Source organism: Vigna radiata, chromosome 9, assembly GCF_000741045.1.
Source record: "Vigna radiata var. radiata cultivar VC1973A chromosome 9, Vradiata_ver6, whole genome shotgun sequence".
Taxonomy (NCBI): domain Eukaryota; kingdom Viridiplantae; phylum Streptophyta; class Magnoliopsida; order Fabales; family Fabaceae; genus Vigna; species Vigna radiata.
Window position 1 is genome coordinate 16,639,037 of NC_028359.1, and position 16,844 is coordinate 16,655,880.

General features: G+C 34.4%; 1 protein-coding gene across 1 annotated transcript; it reads right to left on the bottom strand.

Annotated features, from left to right (window-relative positions):
• Positions 1-7,962: 7,962 nt before the first annotated feature.
• On the bottom strand, positions 7,963-12,733 carry LOC106773541 (glutamate dehydrogenase B). The gene is made up of 9 exons (XM_014660227.2): positions 12,446-12,733; positions 11,900-12,013; positions 10,997-11,218; positions 10,829-10,903; positions 10,419-10,535; positions 9,485-9,735; positions 8,973-9,048; positions 8,782-8,868; positions 7,963-8,359 (listed from the first exon to the last, which is right to left on the bottom strand). The coding sequence occupies exons 1-9, from the start codon at positions 12,551-12,553 to the stop codon at positions 8,174-8,176; spliced, it is 1,236 nt and encodes a 411-aa protein (XP_014515713.1). The 5' UTR covers positions 12,554-12,733; the 3' UTR covers positions 7,963-8,173.
• Positions 12,734-16,844: the final 4,111 nt, after the last annotated feature.

The window sequence follows — 16,844 nt, forward strand, 5'->3', positions numbered from 1 at the left end:
TTTTATTTATACGGGTCTTACAGAACTCATTTCTGTCAGAGAAAGTATGCCTTGGACATACTTGAGGAAACAGGGATGCAGGGTTGCAAGCCTTCTTCTACTCCTTTTTTAAAGGACACCAACACACTGTACAAAGAGGATAACTATCTGGCCAATCCTGAATCATATAGAAGATTGATAGGGAAGTTACTCTATCTTACCAATACTAGGCCTGACTTATGTTTTACTGTCAATCTTCTCAGTCAATTTATGCAATCCCCCACCTATTATCATTATCAGGCTATTCAACATATTCTCAGATATATAAAATCCTCGCCTTCTAAAGGGTTATTCTTTGCAACTGACTCTCTTAAACAACTAAAGGCCTTTAGCGACTCCAACTGGGCCACTTATCCTAACACAAGGAGATCCACTACGGGTTTTTGCGTTTTCCTTGGATCATCGCTCATTTCCTGGAAATCTAAGAAGCAGAAGATTGTTTCCAGATCTTCCACTGAAGCAGAGTACAGGGCTCTTGCTGCCACTGTATGCGAAATACAGTGGCTCCATTATCTTTTGCAAGACCTTTAAATTGAAGAGTCTGGGGTACCTGTTTTGTATTGTGACAACAAGTCGGCACGTCACATAGCCCACAATCAAAGCTTCCACGAACGAACCAAGCACATAGAGCTTGATTGTCACGTGGTCCGAGAAAAACTCCAGGAGCGCCTCTTACATCTTCTTCTCGTCCGATCCGACGAACAGCTGGCTGACATCTTCACGAAATTTCCGCATCGTGTCAAATTTGGAACAATTATCCCCAAGCTTGGATTGGTAAACATACATTGTCCAGCTTGAGGGGAGGCTATTAAGAATCATTTTTTATTCTCTTAACTGTCTTTCAACAGTTATTCTGTTTTACGATGTTTTACGATTTTTCTGTTTTCCTTTTTCTCCCATTGAACTCTATATATAGAGTTCCTTCCCCGTTTGCCCCATAAGAGATGTATATGAAACTCAGTTACTTTTCATGTTAATCAGAATAAAGAAAGAGTTAGTTTTTCTTACTCACCATGTTACGATCTACCTTTTTCTCTTCTGCATCACCGGCAGCCACCGTGCCGGAGCACCGTCGAAGGAGTCTCCGACCACTTCTCTCTCCATCGCCTCTCGTTCTCTAACGCATCGCTCTCTTTCTTCTCTTCTTTCATTTACGCGATTATGCCATGCATGCATTCAATGTCCAGATTAAATCGTTCCATGGGCCAACAAAAACATTGGGCCTTTAGCGTTTCAAGTGCATAGTGTTGGGCTCATTACAATAGCGCATTTCATCGCCAACACCTTCCGCAAAAACGACAACAAGTGGTGCCCCAACGCTTTGGCCTCCAAAAGCTAAACTAAAAAAGTGACGAGGAAAACACGAACGTTGTTGTTGTTATCAGATGAAGTTCCATAGCTAGTAGAAATTAAGAAAAATGGAGATCATTCGAAGATCAGTGTCCTTAAAAAACTGCAACTCATTGAGTGCGAGATTTCTATGTACTTCAACATCATGGTTGTGGAAACCCCTCTGCGCCATTCCCCTCATCATGCCCACATGAAACCCAAACCTTCTCAGCCTCTCAATCTCCTCCTCACTCCCACCTCCGACCACCGCACCACAGGCGGCGGCGTATGCATGCAACCCACCCTCCCTCCACCACGCGCTTCATGTTTTCCTCCTCTGACGTTTTCTTCATGTGTTGCGAATCTATCAGCCCTTCCGAACCCATCGCACGTGATATCTCGATTATCACACACATCACCCTCTCTAGGCTTCCACGGCTCGGCCTATCGCCGCTCGTCAACAACTCACTCTTTTAGTTGGGTGGGAACTGTAGGATGCATGCTTTGGGTAGGATTTCTGGATGAGACACAGATGATGTGACGCATCTAGAGCTTTAAGCAATGTTTTCTCTCACTAATTTACACTTTGAACTTAATTTGCACTTCTTATCCAGTCCGTCGTTGCTGTTAGGATTAATTCAGAACTTAGTTTAGGGTGTTGAATTAGTCAAAGTTAGTTTTTCTGTTTTTTCTATTGAGTTCTGTTACTCTTTTCTTCTCCTTTAAGTGTATATAACTTCACTCTTGTTATTCAAAAGTACAAGGCATATTCAGTTTACTTTGCACTGCATTCCCTTCTCTCAAAACTCTCTCTGTCATAGTGATCTCTAATAGGGGTATCATAGAGCACGGGTTGCGAAACAAGGAACGGTGGTTATCGTTGGGCAGTACGACTGATCTTGGCAGAGACTTTGCAAAGGCTGATCTTTCAACCCTACATTACCCGATACTCACAGACAACAATTGGAGTCGATGGAATACCCAGATGTGGGTGGTGCGTACAGAAAGTTAGCAATGTTGTCGAAGGTGACTTCTCGGTTGAGGCTTCTGGTAAGGAGGAGCAAAAGAAAGATTGGAAGGAAAAAGACGACAGAGCACTGCTGATAATACACCAATGCGTGGACGACGCAAACTTCGAAAAGATCCAGCATGCTGTGACAGCGAGGGAGGCATGGAACATNNTTGTCCNTCGCCATTCTGGAGGAGAAAAGGTCAAGAAGGTTAGGTTGCAAGCNCTAAAGAGACAATACGAACATATGGAGATGGAAGACAGTGATAAAGTGAACGAGTTTTTCAGTCGCGTGATAGGAGTGGCAAACCAGATGAGAGCCTGCAGGGAGAAACTTACAGATGCAATGATAATGGAAAAGATTTTGAGATCAATGCCTGCTGCATTCGACCATCTTGTCATAACCACTGAAGAAACCAGAGATTTGGAGAAGCTTAGGATTGAAGAATTGCAAAGCACGTTCGAAGCTCATGAAATGAGAAGAAATGGCAGAAAGAAACGCGATGACCAAGCCTTGAAAGCTCAACATATTTCTGGTGATGAAAAGAAGAAATCAAACAAGTGGAAAGGCAAGAGCAAAGATACGAAGAAATGGAAGAAAAGCACAGATGATCAAGAAGAAAAAANCAGTTCTACAGATAAAAAGAATGTCCCGAGAAAACAATATTCAAAAGAAGAGAAAAAGAACATGGAATGCTTTGTCTGTAAGAAAAAGGGTCATCTTTCATACGAGTGTTGGTTCAACAAAGATGTTCAGAGCAAGAAAGGGCGAAGCAAAGAAGCTCATTTGGTAGAAGAAGAAGAATCAGAGCCTGAGCCACTGATTCTTATGGTCGCCACTAACACAGAAACCTCTGAGACAGCAAAAGATGTTTGGTACGTAGATTCAGGTTGCTCAAACCACATGACATACAACAAAAACTGGATGACAAACCTAGATGAATCCANGAAAAGCAAAGTAAGGGTAGCAGATAACAACACACTTAAAGTCGAAGGGATTGGAAATGTTAGAATCAAAGGGAAAAATGGGATGCATGCTATATTAGAAAACGTGCTTCTGGTTCCTGAGATGAAATGCAACCTCATAAGCGTGGGGCAATTGACCGAGAATGGTTACACAGTGATAATGGGCAGCAACGCGCCAAAAGAGGTATTCGACCAAGGTAAGAATCTGATCCTTAAATGTATAAGATCTGGAAACCGTACTTTTCAGGTTCATCTAGGTGCGATAGACTCTCTACANTGTTTAACATCCATTGAAGAAGATGAAAGCTTGAGATGGCATCTTAGGCTCGGACATCTTAATTACAAAGATTTGCAGCAACTGAGTAATAAAGAATTGGTAAAAGGGCTACCCAGAATCACTCTACAACACAAAGAATGTGAATCGTGTATCCTTGGAAAACAAACGAGGAGACCCTTCAGAAAGCAACTGGAGTCGAGATCGAAAGAACGATTAGAGATCGTTCACTCAGACGTGTGTGGACCAATTGAACCACCAACAATAGTTGGAAACAAATATTTCTTGACATTTGTAGATGAATACAGTCGGATGATCTGGGTGTTTTTACTTCGACACAAAAATGAAGCTCTTGAGGTGTTCAAAACATACAAGAAACAAGTTGAAAAGGAAGTCGAAAGGCAGATAAAGCTGCTTAGGACTGACGGGGGTGGTGAGTATACATCTCAAGAGTTTGCTGAGTTCTGTTGTGAGCAAGGAATCATTCACGAAATAATAGCGTCGTATACGCCACAACACAACGGTTTAGCTGAACGAAGAAATCGGACTATCTTGAACATGGCACGGTGTATGATGAAGGAGAAAGACGTATCTCGAGACTTGTGGGGAGAAGCGGTCGTGACAGTTGTGCACATATTGAATAGATGTCCAACAAAGCGTTTGACAGCAAAGTGCCTCATGCAGCATGGACAGGTATGAAATCCTCCGTGTTTTAAAGTGTTTGGCTCTTTGGCTTTTACTCACATTGCAGATCAAAAGCGTGTGAAACTGGACGACACAAGTGAGCCCATGGTTTTTGTTGGGTATCACTCTACCGGGGCGTACAAATTGTTTGATCCAATCAAAAGGATTATGAAGATTAGCAGAGACGTTATAGTAATTGAAGATGAATATTGGGACTGGAAAAATAATCAAACCAGTATGAAGAAGAAGAAGACAAGTGCAATAGTCCACTTACCAAATCTAACAGAGGTAGAAGAAGAGACTGAAAGCCATAACCAAGCAGATTTGAAAGACACCACTGAAGAAGACAGTGAACCAAGACCCAAAAGACAAACTGTACGACCAACAAGATTTGCTGATTATGAGGTTTATTCCGACGCTGGAGTGGACGAGGAGGGTGACATCATACACTTGGCATTGTTAGTAGGGAGTGAACCTTTGTGTTTGGATGAAGCACTGTCAGAGCCAAATTGGAGAGGTGCTATGATTGAAGAGTTAAAATCAATCGAAAAAAATCAAACATGGAAACTGGTTAACTTGCTGAATGGAAAACTTAGCATTGACGTCAAATGGATATTCAAGACCAAACGAAACCCAGACGGCTCAATACTAAAGCACAAGGCTAGGCTCATTGCAAAGGGTTTTCTTTAGAAGGAAGGTGTGGACTTCACCGAAGTATATGCTCCAGTAGCAAGGTTAGAAACTATACGTTTAATAACTGTTGTTGCCTGTGCCAAAAATTGGTTTCTATCTGCTCTTGACGTCAAATATGCATTTTTGCATGGCTTTCTTGAGGAGGAAGTCTATATCAAGCAGCCTCCAGGTTTCATCAAAAAGGGCAGAGAACATCAGGTCTACAAACTCGAGAGAGCTCTCTATGGACTGAGACAAGCTCCCCGAGCTTGGAACAAAAGGATTAACACGTTCTTCCTTGAAAAAGGTTTTGAAAGGTGCACTGTAGAGCACAACTTATATGTTAAATCTGACGACAAAGATCATATTCTGATTGTATGTCGCTATGTGGACGATCTTCTGGTGACTGGCTCAAGCATAGAAGACATAGGAGAGTTCAAGACTCTGATGAAAACCGAGTTTGAGATGACAAATATGGGAAAGCTTGGTTACTTCTTAGGGATGGAGTTTTCTGAGACCTCAGCCGGATTGGTTATGCATCAAAGGAAATATGCTAAAGACATACTGAAAAGGTTCCAAATGGATCATTGCAATGAAGCAGACACGCCACTAGAATCCAACAAAAGAGTGAGAACATATGAAACTGAAGATAATGTGGATGAAACACTGTACAAGCAAATTATTGGGTCTTTGAGATTTCTTTGCAACAGCAGACTAGACATAATGTTTTGTGTTGGTTTACTAAGTCGCTACATGAATAGGCCAAAGAAAGGTCACTTGATTGCAGCAAAGAGGTTACTGAGATATGTAAAAGCTACTGAAGATTTTGGAATTGTATTTCCACGAACTCAGAACACTGCTGATCTCAAGCTTGTCGGATATTCTGATGCTGATTTTGGTGGAGACGAAATCGAGAGGAAAAGTACATCAGGAAGTACCTATTTCCTGAACGAAACACCAGTATCATGGAGCTCAAAGAAGCAGTCTGTCATTGCTCTCTTAAGCTGTGAGTCAGAGTATATAGCTGGATGCAGTGCTGTGTGTCAAGGGGTATGGTTGATCGAGGTTTTGAAGCATTTGAAGTTACCAACTACAAACTGCATAGAATTAAGAATGGACAACACTTCAGCAATGTGTCTTGCTAAGAATCCAGTAAGTCATGGTCGAAGTAAACACATTGAAGTTAAATATCACTTCCTGCGTGATATGGTTAGCAAAGGAAGTGTTGAGTTAGTTTACTGTCGATCTGAACTTCAGCTTGCAGATATCTTGACAAAAGTACTCAGCCATGAGAGATTCAAACTTCTCAGAAGTTTAATTGGTGTGAAGTCTTTGAAAGATTTCTGAATTAAGGGGAAGTGTTAGGATTAATTCAGAACTTAGTTTAGGGTGTTGAATTAGTCAAAGTTAGTTTTTCTGTTTTTTCTGTTGAGTTCTGTTACTCTTTCCTTCTCCTTTAAGTGTATATAACTTCACTCTTGTTATTCAAAAGTACGAGGCATATTCAGTTTACTTTGCACTGCATTCCCTTCTCTCAAAACTCTCTCTGTCATAGTGATTCTCTAATAGTTGCTTAGCACTTGAACTATATTCTTACATATTTTAATGTAATATAAATATTTTTTTGGCTTCCTATTTTCATTGCTGCTTATTTGGGCTACTGCTTATTTTAACATATTGCATTTACAAGACTTGCCTAGAGGACATAAAGTGTCTGAGATAACTGCTATCAAAACTCCATATACTTACCTGATGGGCGATTTGATCTTGAATATGCAAATTGAAGAAGGGGTCGAAGATGTTATTCTTGGTGGGACAACTGGTGAAGGACAATTAATGAGTTGGGAGGAGAAAAGGATAGAATCTGCCAATATAGTGAAGGCAATTGGCCGAGAGCATTTTGTTCGAAACAAAGATGTTGATGTTCTTGATGACGAAGACTTTTTCTTGGTCAGTCGTTATTAAGTTATTTTGTAGGTTTACTGTATCTTCCTTTCTGGGGGTTTTACAAACATCAAATCATGATGAGTCTCCTGTAGTAAATTGAAGTGATTACTTAGTTTCTTTTTACTGGCTACTCTGTAGTTAGGAACTAGTTCAAATTTGTTGAGTTTGAATTTATGTGCCACTGCATATTCTATATATCGTGTTTTGAGCAATGAAACATAACAACAATGAAAGGGTCGAACCGCCGTGTCTGGTGTGATTGATGGCACCGTGACGTGCTGCAACAGTGACGGTGACGACTTGGAGACAAACGGCGCGATGGTTTCCAAATCCCTAGTTTCCTTTTTAATTTTCATCTTCATTTTTGTCTCCCATTTGAGCAAATGAAATCCCTAATTCGAATATCAAATCTTAATTCTCATAATCAAGAAGTGAAATCCAAATAATGAGAAATAAATAATGCTACATCAACATTGTCTATTTAATTAAAAAAATTTACATAATCAAACAACATACATCAGCACATTCTCAAAATGGGTTCATTTTTACAAAAAAATATGACCCAATTGAGACAAATGAAAAAATAAGGACCAAATTGACATACAAAAATTAGGACAAAGGAAAGGTTTAAATCTAAATTATATTATAGAATACTCTTTCCGAGATGTGTTTCATATATTTCACTTTTAAATATTATGGATGTGCAGTTAGAAATTATGGGAGTACAGAAAAAAAAAAAAAAAACTCTTATACAAATGAGATAGCACTTCATTTATACCATACGTAATTTGTAAAAGTTTTAAATTGTTTTACGAAATAAGCTGTTTTACAGAAAATTAAAAATTTTAATTTTATTAGAAAATTTATTCAACCAAATATATATATATATATATATATATAAAACCTTTTGAAAAAAAAATCAAGAAATCGTGTAATCTAGTGCCTCCAAACCTGCGCGTTTGAAACTTGCCATTTTGAATTTATAAATTTAGCAATGATCGCATACTGATTATACTCTAGAAACATATCTAAGGCATAAATAAGCCATTCATAAACTTAACACAATTAAACTTAGAATGATAAAAATACAACAATTGACACAAAAAATAACGAAACATAAGAAATGGGTATAAATTTCTTGAATTTTGTCTTTCTATTTCAGAGACAGAGAGCCACGAGCCAGAATTGTGTAACATGTTGCTGAGGCTGAAAAATGAAGCCCTTTCTTCAAAGAAGCAATAGTGTCATGCTGTTTAAGCTTCCCAACCTCTAAGGACAGTGGCCCTTGCCACACGGTTAACTGCAAGGGTGAATGCCCCCATACGAAGGTCACAATTATGGGTTTTGCACATGTCCTTAACATCTTTGAACCCTTTGGTCATGTATGTCCTTAATTCATTGTTCACCTTCTCCTCATCCCACATGAATCCTTGTATGTTCTGTACATTACACAATAATCATCATTTGGTCATAGTTAATTTTATAATGTCTTCATCAACTCAATCAACATAATTGTAAGTGAATTTGGAACCACACATGTTACCAAAGTATTTGACAATGTTTTGTCATGAAAGAAAAAATGAATAGACAATTTAAAAACCGTAGACAAATATGGTTAAAAAGTGTTCCAATAGTCTTGCTTAGGAATTAGAGATTAAGAATAATTTAAATATATTCTTTTTTTCAATCTTCTCAGCCATCTTTTAAGGACAAAATGAAACCNTCTTTTAAAGACAAAATGAAGTTTCAGACTATAAAACGGACAGTACTTCAAATACAGTGATTAACTCAAATGATATAGACTTAAGGTGGGAACATAAAGTAATACTAACAACATATTAGAATTAACAGATAAAAATACCTGCACCCACTCAAAGTAGCTAACTGTCACTCCTCCTGAATTTGCAAAAATATCTGGCAGGATCACAACCCCTCTCTTTTTCAGNATCTGCAAAATGAGTTGGAAGTTAAAAAACTCGATATTTTCTATTATTTCTCTTTCATTGGTTTGTTTTTTGTTCATATGAAAGAAAGAATACAATGGAAACTAACCTCATCAGCCTCAGGGTCAGTTGGGTGATTGGCTGCTTCAACAATAAATTTGGCTTTAATATCATTGGCGTTTTCCCTTCAACCATATAAAAAGAGTTAGATAAAAAGGTTACAATAATATATTCATTATAGATATCCTTTTGAACACATAGATGTTTAGGATGCTTGAGTATTGAAGGCAATAAATTTGTGCGACAAGCAACTTTGTCAAGATCCTTTGTGGAGTAACACAGAAAAACTTCATTTTAGTCCTTTTAGATTACGTTTTTCACGGACATTTAGAAATAAAGTGAATGGTATTTTACAACATTGTTCAAATCCAAAGACCAAAGTGAAAAAATTCGTGAAGTTATTAAAGATTAAATCATCACAAGAACTAAAGTGCAAGTCAATTACTAAAGAAAAAGTTTGTGGTGCATTTTGACTTCTGCTTCCAAGGTAAATGTGATGAAATACAGTTAAATTAGTGATCTACTAAGCACACAAGAATTTTGTAGTTTAAGTAAAAGCACCTATTGATGACTCCTCCAAGAGCTGCTGGGACAAGAACATCACAGTCTTCAACCAAAATTGACTTGGGATCAATAGCATCACCACCGTGGAATCCTTTCACTCCTCTGTTTTCTCTGGAATGCTTGAGTAGACTTGGTATGTCAAGACCATTGTTGTTCTTTATGGCCCCAGTTATGTCACTCACAACGACAACTATGCCACCTTTCTCACTGATCAGTTGGGCAGCCCAAGACCCTACATTTCCAAAACCCTGAAGACACACAAAGCAGGGTTAATTGTATGATTTTATCTCATATTCATCAAAATTATTAGGAAAGGATTCATGAACTTTTTCTTGGAGAATTTTCACATTTAAATAGTACATGTCTATCAGTCATTGTTGTGGACATAATTTTCAAACTACTATGCATGATGTTAGAGGCTCCAGTCCATACATAACATATAAGGGTTAATATGATTTTTGTTCAATATTTGAGGGGTTTATTTGAAGAGATTCTTCAATTGTTTTCTTTTTTGTATTCAACTCATTTTATTTAAAAGGAGTGAATGTGGTTCCTTATGTTAATTTGGTGTTGACATCATTTGAAAGCTAACCACCTCTCAGTGGTTTCCAACTCTTCATTTTCTCTATCCGTTTCTATTTACTGCACCACCATGGCTGCCTCTAGAGAAAGTAGAAACACGTGCAGGAAGTAGAAAAGGAGGAAGTGAAAAGTTGGTCACCTTCCAAATGATGTTAACACTAATTTATCAAAAGAAACCACATTGTTTCCTTTTAAATAAAATGGTGATTGATCCGAGGACAAAAAAATTGATGATTCACATTGAATAAACTTCTCAAATATTGGGACCAAAAACCTATTAACCCTGGCATATAATGAATGCTGTTTTTCATTTTGCATAGAAATCAAGGGTAATAAAAACAAGTAGTACCTGTATGACAAACCGTTGTCCGGATACACTCTTTCCATGCTCCTTAAGCAAAGCCTCAGTTGCAAAGAGGACTCCCCTTCCTGTTGCTGCATCTCTGCCTAGAGATCCACCAAGATCCTATTTCAACACAAAATGTTAGATATGGGAATTGTTTTGGGAGATAAAATCAACACATTTCTAAGCACACTCTTTGTTATTGGTTGAAATTCTTGTTTGACTGACTATGTAGGGAGTGGAACCCTCCTTAATGGAATTCATATGAAACTCTAACTAATAATCTAACTACAAAGAAAGTGTTAGAAAAAAGTGTTTTCCTAGTTTTGCTAATTTGTTTCTTAAGCATAGGGTGCTGTTGTGGCACAGTTCAAAGGCCATTAAAATGAGAAATATAAATGTTTTAATCTACTTACAATAGGTTTCCCAGTAACTACTGCAGGAGAGTGGCCATGAAATTTGGAATACTCATCTAGTATCCAAGCCATAGTCTGCATAAGACCATACAAAAGAAGTGTGATTTGTTAGTGTTTTGTATTAAATAATTTTATCAGCATATAGATAAGCATAATTGTTGTACTCACCTGTGGTCCTGTTCCCATATCAGGTGCAGGTACATCTGTCTGAACTCCAATCAGATCATGAATTTTTTGTGTGAAAACTCTGGTAAGTCTCTCTAACTCTGACACACTTAATTCTGATGGATCACATCCTATCCCTCCTTTGGCCCCACCATATGGTATATTTGCTACTGCTGTCTTCCATGTCATTAGTTGTGCCAAAGCATTCACTTCATCTGGTTCAACCTGCTCAAGCCAAAACATATATAATTGAATGAGAGAACTCATAACCTATAAACAGATCATAATAACACATTTAGGCCAATTCAATTCCTTCTTTGGTCATGAATGGAATCATACCTGCATTCAATATAGGATAAAATGTGCTTCAGGTGCTGAATCTTCAGTCAAAATTTGTTCTGGTTTTTATATTTGAAAACTAGGGTTTTGGTCAACAAGTTATTTTCTAGTTGGTAAGTTTCATTCTTCTTTATGAATTTAAGACACTGGGATGAAAGTTGAAATTCACTAATTATAAAAGATATGAAAACCAAATTTATCATTCTTAAAGTATAAGAATGAGGACTAATTTTGACTGCAAAATTGAGTGACTTCCTAGGAGAGACAAAACACCAATAAAACATGAGTCCAAAACACATAGGTGACAAAATCTTAAGATAATGGGTTTGTCTTTTGTCTTATACATTGCTCAACTTTCCTATTTTTACTCAATATGGAACTTAACCTCATATTTAGATTTCTAACATTGATAGAATTAAAAGACATGTGACTGATCAGAAAAGGTGTAAAATACAAGGTAAAAATAAGTAAATGCTGTTATTGATAAAAGTCTATAGTTAGTTTGTGTTTTGAATTTAGATTTGTTGCTGAGTAACTATGGTATTTGAAAGTCAGAATGTAATTCACCTCAGGATGGTATCTGATTCCACCTTTCATGGGGCCTCTGGCATTATCATGTTGAATCCTGAATCCAACAAAAGTGGCCAAAGAGCCATCGTCTTTAGGGATGGTACACTCAACCTGCATTTTCATTCAACAAGATTTAGAACAGTAGTTGTTGATCTCTGTCATGCCTATCTAACAAATACACAGTCAGCACAACACTCAGTCATCAAGGAAAAGGTAGTGATTTCACAAACATATCATAACCAATACAAAAAAGTTTTCACAAAGAATGAATCTTTAACCAAAAAACTTGACAGAAGAAAAGGAGGTCAATGGATGATGTCAGTTTCATCACACATTCAAACAGTAAGCAAATAAGAACCAACTAAAGAAGAATTGAGGTATATATGATCATCATTTATGAATGCATGAAAGTTTTGGCTGCAACAAATCTTGAAAAATGCAGAGAAAAGGGTGTAGTTTCTGCAAGAAAACTGTTTTGCACCCTTCAACACTATACTGCAAAAAACAAAGTAAAAAACGTGGTAAATTTGCAGGTTAACATGCCTTGATTTCTCTGAATGGAATGAGCAAACTTTTCTCAAGCTTGGAATCCAATCCCAGGAGCCTAGAGGCCAACCTGAAATTCCTGTTGGTGGCTGCGAGTGCATTCATTTTTCCCTTTGCACAGTTCAAAAGAATGAAAAAGCAAACACAAAAATTTCAATTTTTTTGAGAGATACAGAAGACGCGGAAAATAGACGGTGCAATACTGCAATTCTTAAAGGGTATTTATAGCTGTCGTGGGAAGGAAAAAGGGAAAGAAAAATTGAAACCTATTTGTGCCAGAAAAGTAGGAAGTGTTCACAAGCAACATCCTAGTCAATGTCAACAAAGCAACATTTTAGTAAAAGTTTGGTAATAACTCCAAACACAACTTGGATAACTACATCAACGTGAAACACCACGTGGATCAAAGTCAGCAAATACCCTAAAAATGGTGGCAAAAATAATAACTATCACCAAATCTTCATAAAATATTTACCAGTTTAAAGTTATTTCTCCACGTATAAACAATAGTAATAAGTATGTAACTTCATGAAACAATTTCACGGAAATAATGTTCTTTTCATAAATCTTGTTTTTTTTTTATTATTTAAAATAGGAAATAAGATAATTAATTTTATATAGGGTTAAAACTTTAGTTATTTTTAAACTAAAGAAATAATAATAATAACCTTTAAGATTGAAAGGATACCATGAAATATTTCTTTATAAATATAATATGAAAATAATTCATTTTTTTATAAATCAAATTAATTTATGCATGAACTAAAAATCGTCTATTAAGGAGTTAATACCAGAAAGTTGTTGCGAATTTGTTTATTGACAAACTAATTTAGTTTATGAAAAATATAGCCCAATTTCTTTTTGGTTTTAAAAGTATTTAAAAAAATTGTCCAAATATTTTCTTAGTACTTGTATGTTAGTCTCAATATATCCAAACGAAATTGGGTTAAATATGTTTTTCGTCCCCCAATTATTAGTCTATTTGTGTTTAGTTCCTCTTTCAAAGTATAGTACAATTTAGTCCTTCAACTTTAGAAAACTATGGTTTTAGTCTGTTTTACCAAATTTTTTAAACTCTATTTGCTGTTTCAAGCACGTTACATTATAGCATTTGGATTCTTTACACATTTTGACACATTTTTGCTTCAATGTTAACTGAGAAACGTGTTTGAAACAGCAAATAAAGTTAAAAAATTTTGATAAAAAGAACTAATACCAGAGTTTTCTAAATTTGAAGGACTAAATTATACTATACTTTGAAATAGGGACTAAACACAAAAACGGCCAAGAGAGACGAAAAACATATTTAACCCATCAAAATTTTATAGGAGAAAATAACTTTTTTATTGAAGCAACTTTTTTATGCTGAAAAAAAATCTCTTGTTTAAAACGTGATGAAAAGGCCATGAACCATAAATTATTATTTCTCTGGTTCTCCACGGATCTGTGGTAAAATTCTCATATGATAGGGTAAGAAGAAGATTAAATGACAACTTTGATTAAAATAATAGATGGTTAGATATAATTTCTTGTGAATGTGTTGTATAAGGGAAGATTTTATATTATCGATACTCTAAAATTGAAAATACTTATTCTCATGTTTTAATAATAATAATCTTTTTATTCATTTCTATTTTATTTTAATTTTTTATAATATATCTGGTTTATAGTTTAGCACCATCGTTATGATGACTTTAGGTATTCCCTTGTTAATTTTGCAATTTTAGAAGATAAAATACTTGTAATACATTATTTTATTTATAAAATTATCGTATATAAAATTTCAACTATTAATAATTAATAAAGATTAGTAAGAGGGATATGGTTTGAGTTTTTTTTTTTTTTTGAAAGATATATTTATCATGGCCAGTTTTTGTGAGTATGACTTGTTCGTTTGGATAAAATATTGTTTTATTACAACACGTGACTATTGTTTATGGAAAATGACCTTTTATTGTACAAGTATTTTCATCATCATGGATTGTATTTTTTGAAAAATATATCTTCTTCTTGACTCCATCCACATTGAAAAAATAAACATCAGAACGATTATTTGCATGATAATTTACATAAAATATTTTGTTATGAGAAAATAAGTCTAATTCGAGAGAACAATATAAATAACATGTAAAATAGATTAAATTAAATTAAACGAATAGTTGAGGTTAATTTTTATATGAATGTTATCATAATGGATTTAAATTGATCTAACAGACATATTTATAGATGAATAATTTTTAGAAGAATAATAATAAATTTTTAAAAAATAATAAAAGAAATTTATTATAACATATAATATATAAGTTAAAATTTATAAATAAAATAAATACATATAAATTTATAAATTGATTTTTATTTATATGACTTAAATTTAAAATAGACTTTTTTATATCCTTTAAATGATATCAAAAGAATTAGTAAAATTTTCTCACTTTAGTCGTTAGGCTAAGTACTCAAATTTTTCATATATAAAATCTGTTTTTCTAAGTTTTTTTTTTTTTTTAATGTTAGATATCATTTTTAGAGAGTTAAGTAAGTTTTAAATATGTCAATGTTTTTATTGAATTTCTGTTATTTTTTTTTTCATTTTTTGATTACTCAAACTTTTCTTTTTTATCTTTTTTTTCTATATTTTGTTTTATTATTATTTTTCTCAAATGTTAATAAATGAGGTTATCTGATCAATATAATTTTTTTTAATTAATGTAAAAATCATTTGTCTTTTTCATATTAATTATTATATCTTAATTACAAAATCTCATATTTTTTAACACGATAAAAGATAAATGAAGAAATATAACACTCGTGTCAAATAATTAATGGAAAAAAAATAAAAAATAAAAACTCAATTAAAAATATTCCTTAAATCAATAAAATTTGATGGGAACTTAGTTGACAATATTCGATTTAAACATTAATTAAGCCTTTTATAAATATATACTATTTATAACATATTTCTATGAAAATTATTTTTATATATATTTTTAATTAGAATATAAAATTTATAATAAAAGGTATTAATTTAGGAAAGAAAAAAATAAATTAAAACATAATGGAAAAAAGATAACAGAAAATAAACTAATAAAATAACGAGAAGAGATGTTTCATGTAGATTCAAAAAATAGTAATTATTCATATTTTAATTTCAATTAAATTATAAAAATTTAAAATAGTTGATTTTTTATGATTAAACTCTTTATTAAAAGATCTTAAGTACGATATATAATAGATATATTTAACGATAGAGTGAAATAAACTAATAAAATAACGAGAAGAGATGTTTCATGTAGATTCAAAAAATAGTAATTGTTCGTATTTTAATTTCAATTAAATTATAAAAATTTAAAATAGTTGATTTTATATGATTAAACTCTTTATTAAAAGATCTTAAGTACAATATATAATAGAAATAAACCAATAAAATAACAAGAAGAGATTTTCATGTAGATTCAAAAAATAGTAATTATTCATATTTTAATTTCAATTAAATTATAAAAATTTAAAATAGTTTATTTTATATGATTAAACTCTTTATTAAAAGATTTTAAGTACAATATATAATAGATATATTTAATGATAAAGTGAAATAGATGAAAAAAAAGGTAATATTATATAAAATTATATAAACATTAAGTACAAAATTTGAAACACATAACTTTCATATGAATATTTTGGTTTAATTGTATATTCGACTTTTTAATATTATAATAATGTAGTTTTAATTTCTCTTGTAAATTGAAGATATGTTTAGATTACCATTTTAAAAGCTTCGAATCACTAGTCGAAAAACGGTGTTTAACGTCACCCCAGAGACGTTGGTTGTTCCGTCAATTGACATTAAACGATGACCGGTGACAATTTCGTAATTAAGTAGAGCAACTAGACGTCGGGCTAAACTCCAACCGATGAATGAAGAACTATAGACGTTGGGGCCCTTCAACAGTGATGTCTAAAGGTCTGCCAGATAAGGTGAAGAGTCGAGGTATAGACGTCACAATGACAAACACCGACGTCTAAAGGTCTCAGAAGTGGTGAACAGTCGCGAAATAGACGTCGGTGGAGACACACATACGTCTACAGGTTGACAGGTAGTTGAGTGTCATTAATGGTCTTAGACAAAGACGTCGGTGTCCCATGGTAACCGACGACTATGTCCTGACAGTTAGGTGAAACTGTCATGATTGTTCTGCTACATAAACGTCAGTTGCATGGTAACCGACGACTATGTCCAACTAGTCGTCACTTGCTCAGATACCTGACGTCTATAATTCGCACCAATATTAATATTTAAATCATTTAGACGTCATATTAGTGATAGGATCGACGTTTATAACCTGACAGACGTCAGTCACGATAGCTAACCGACGTCTATAGTAACATCAACTTCAGAACGCGA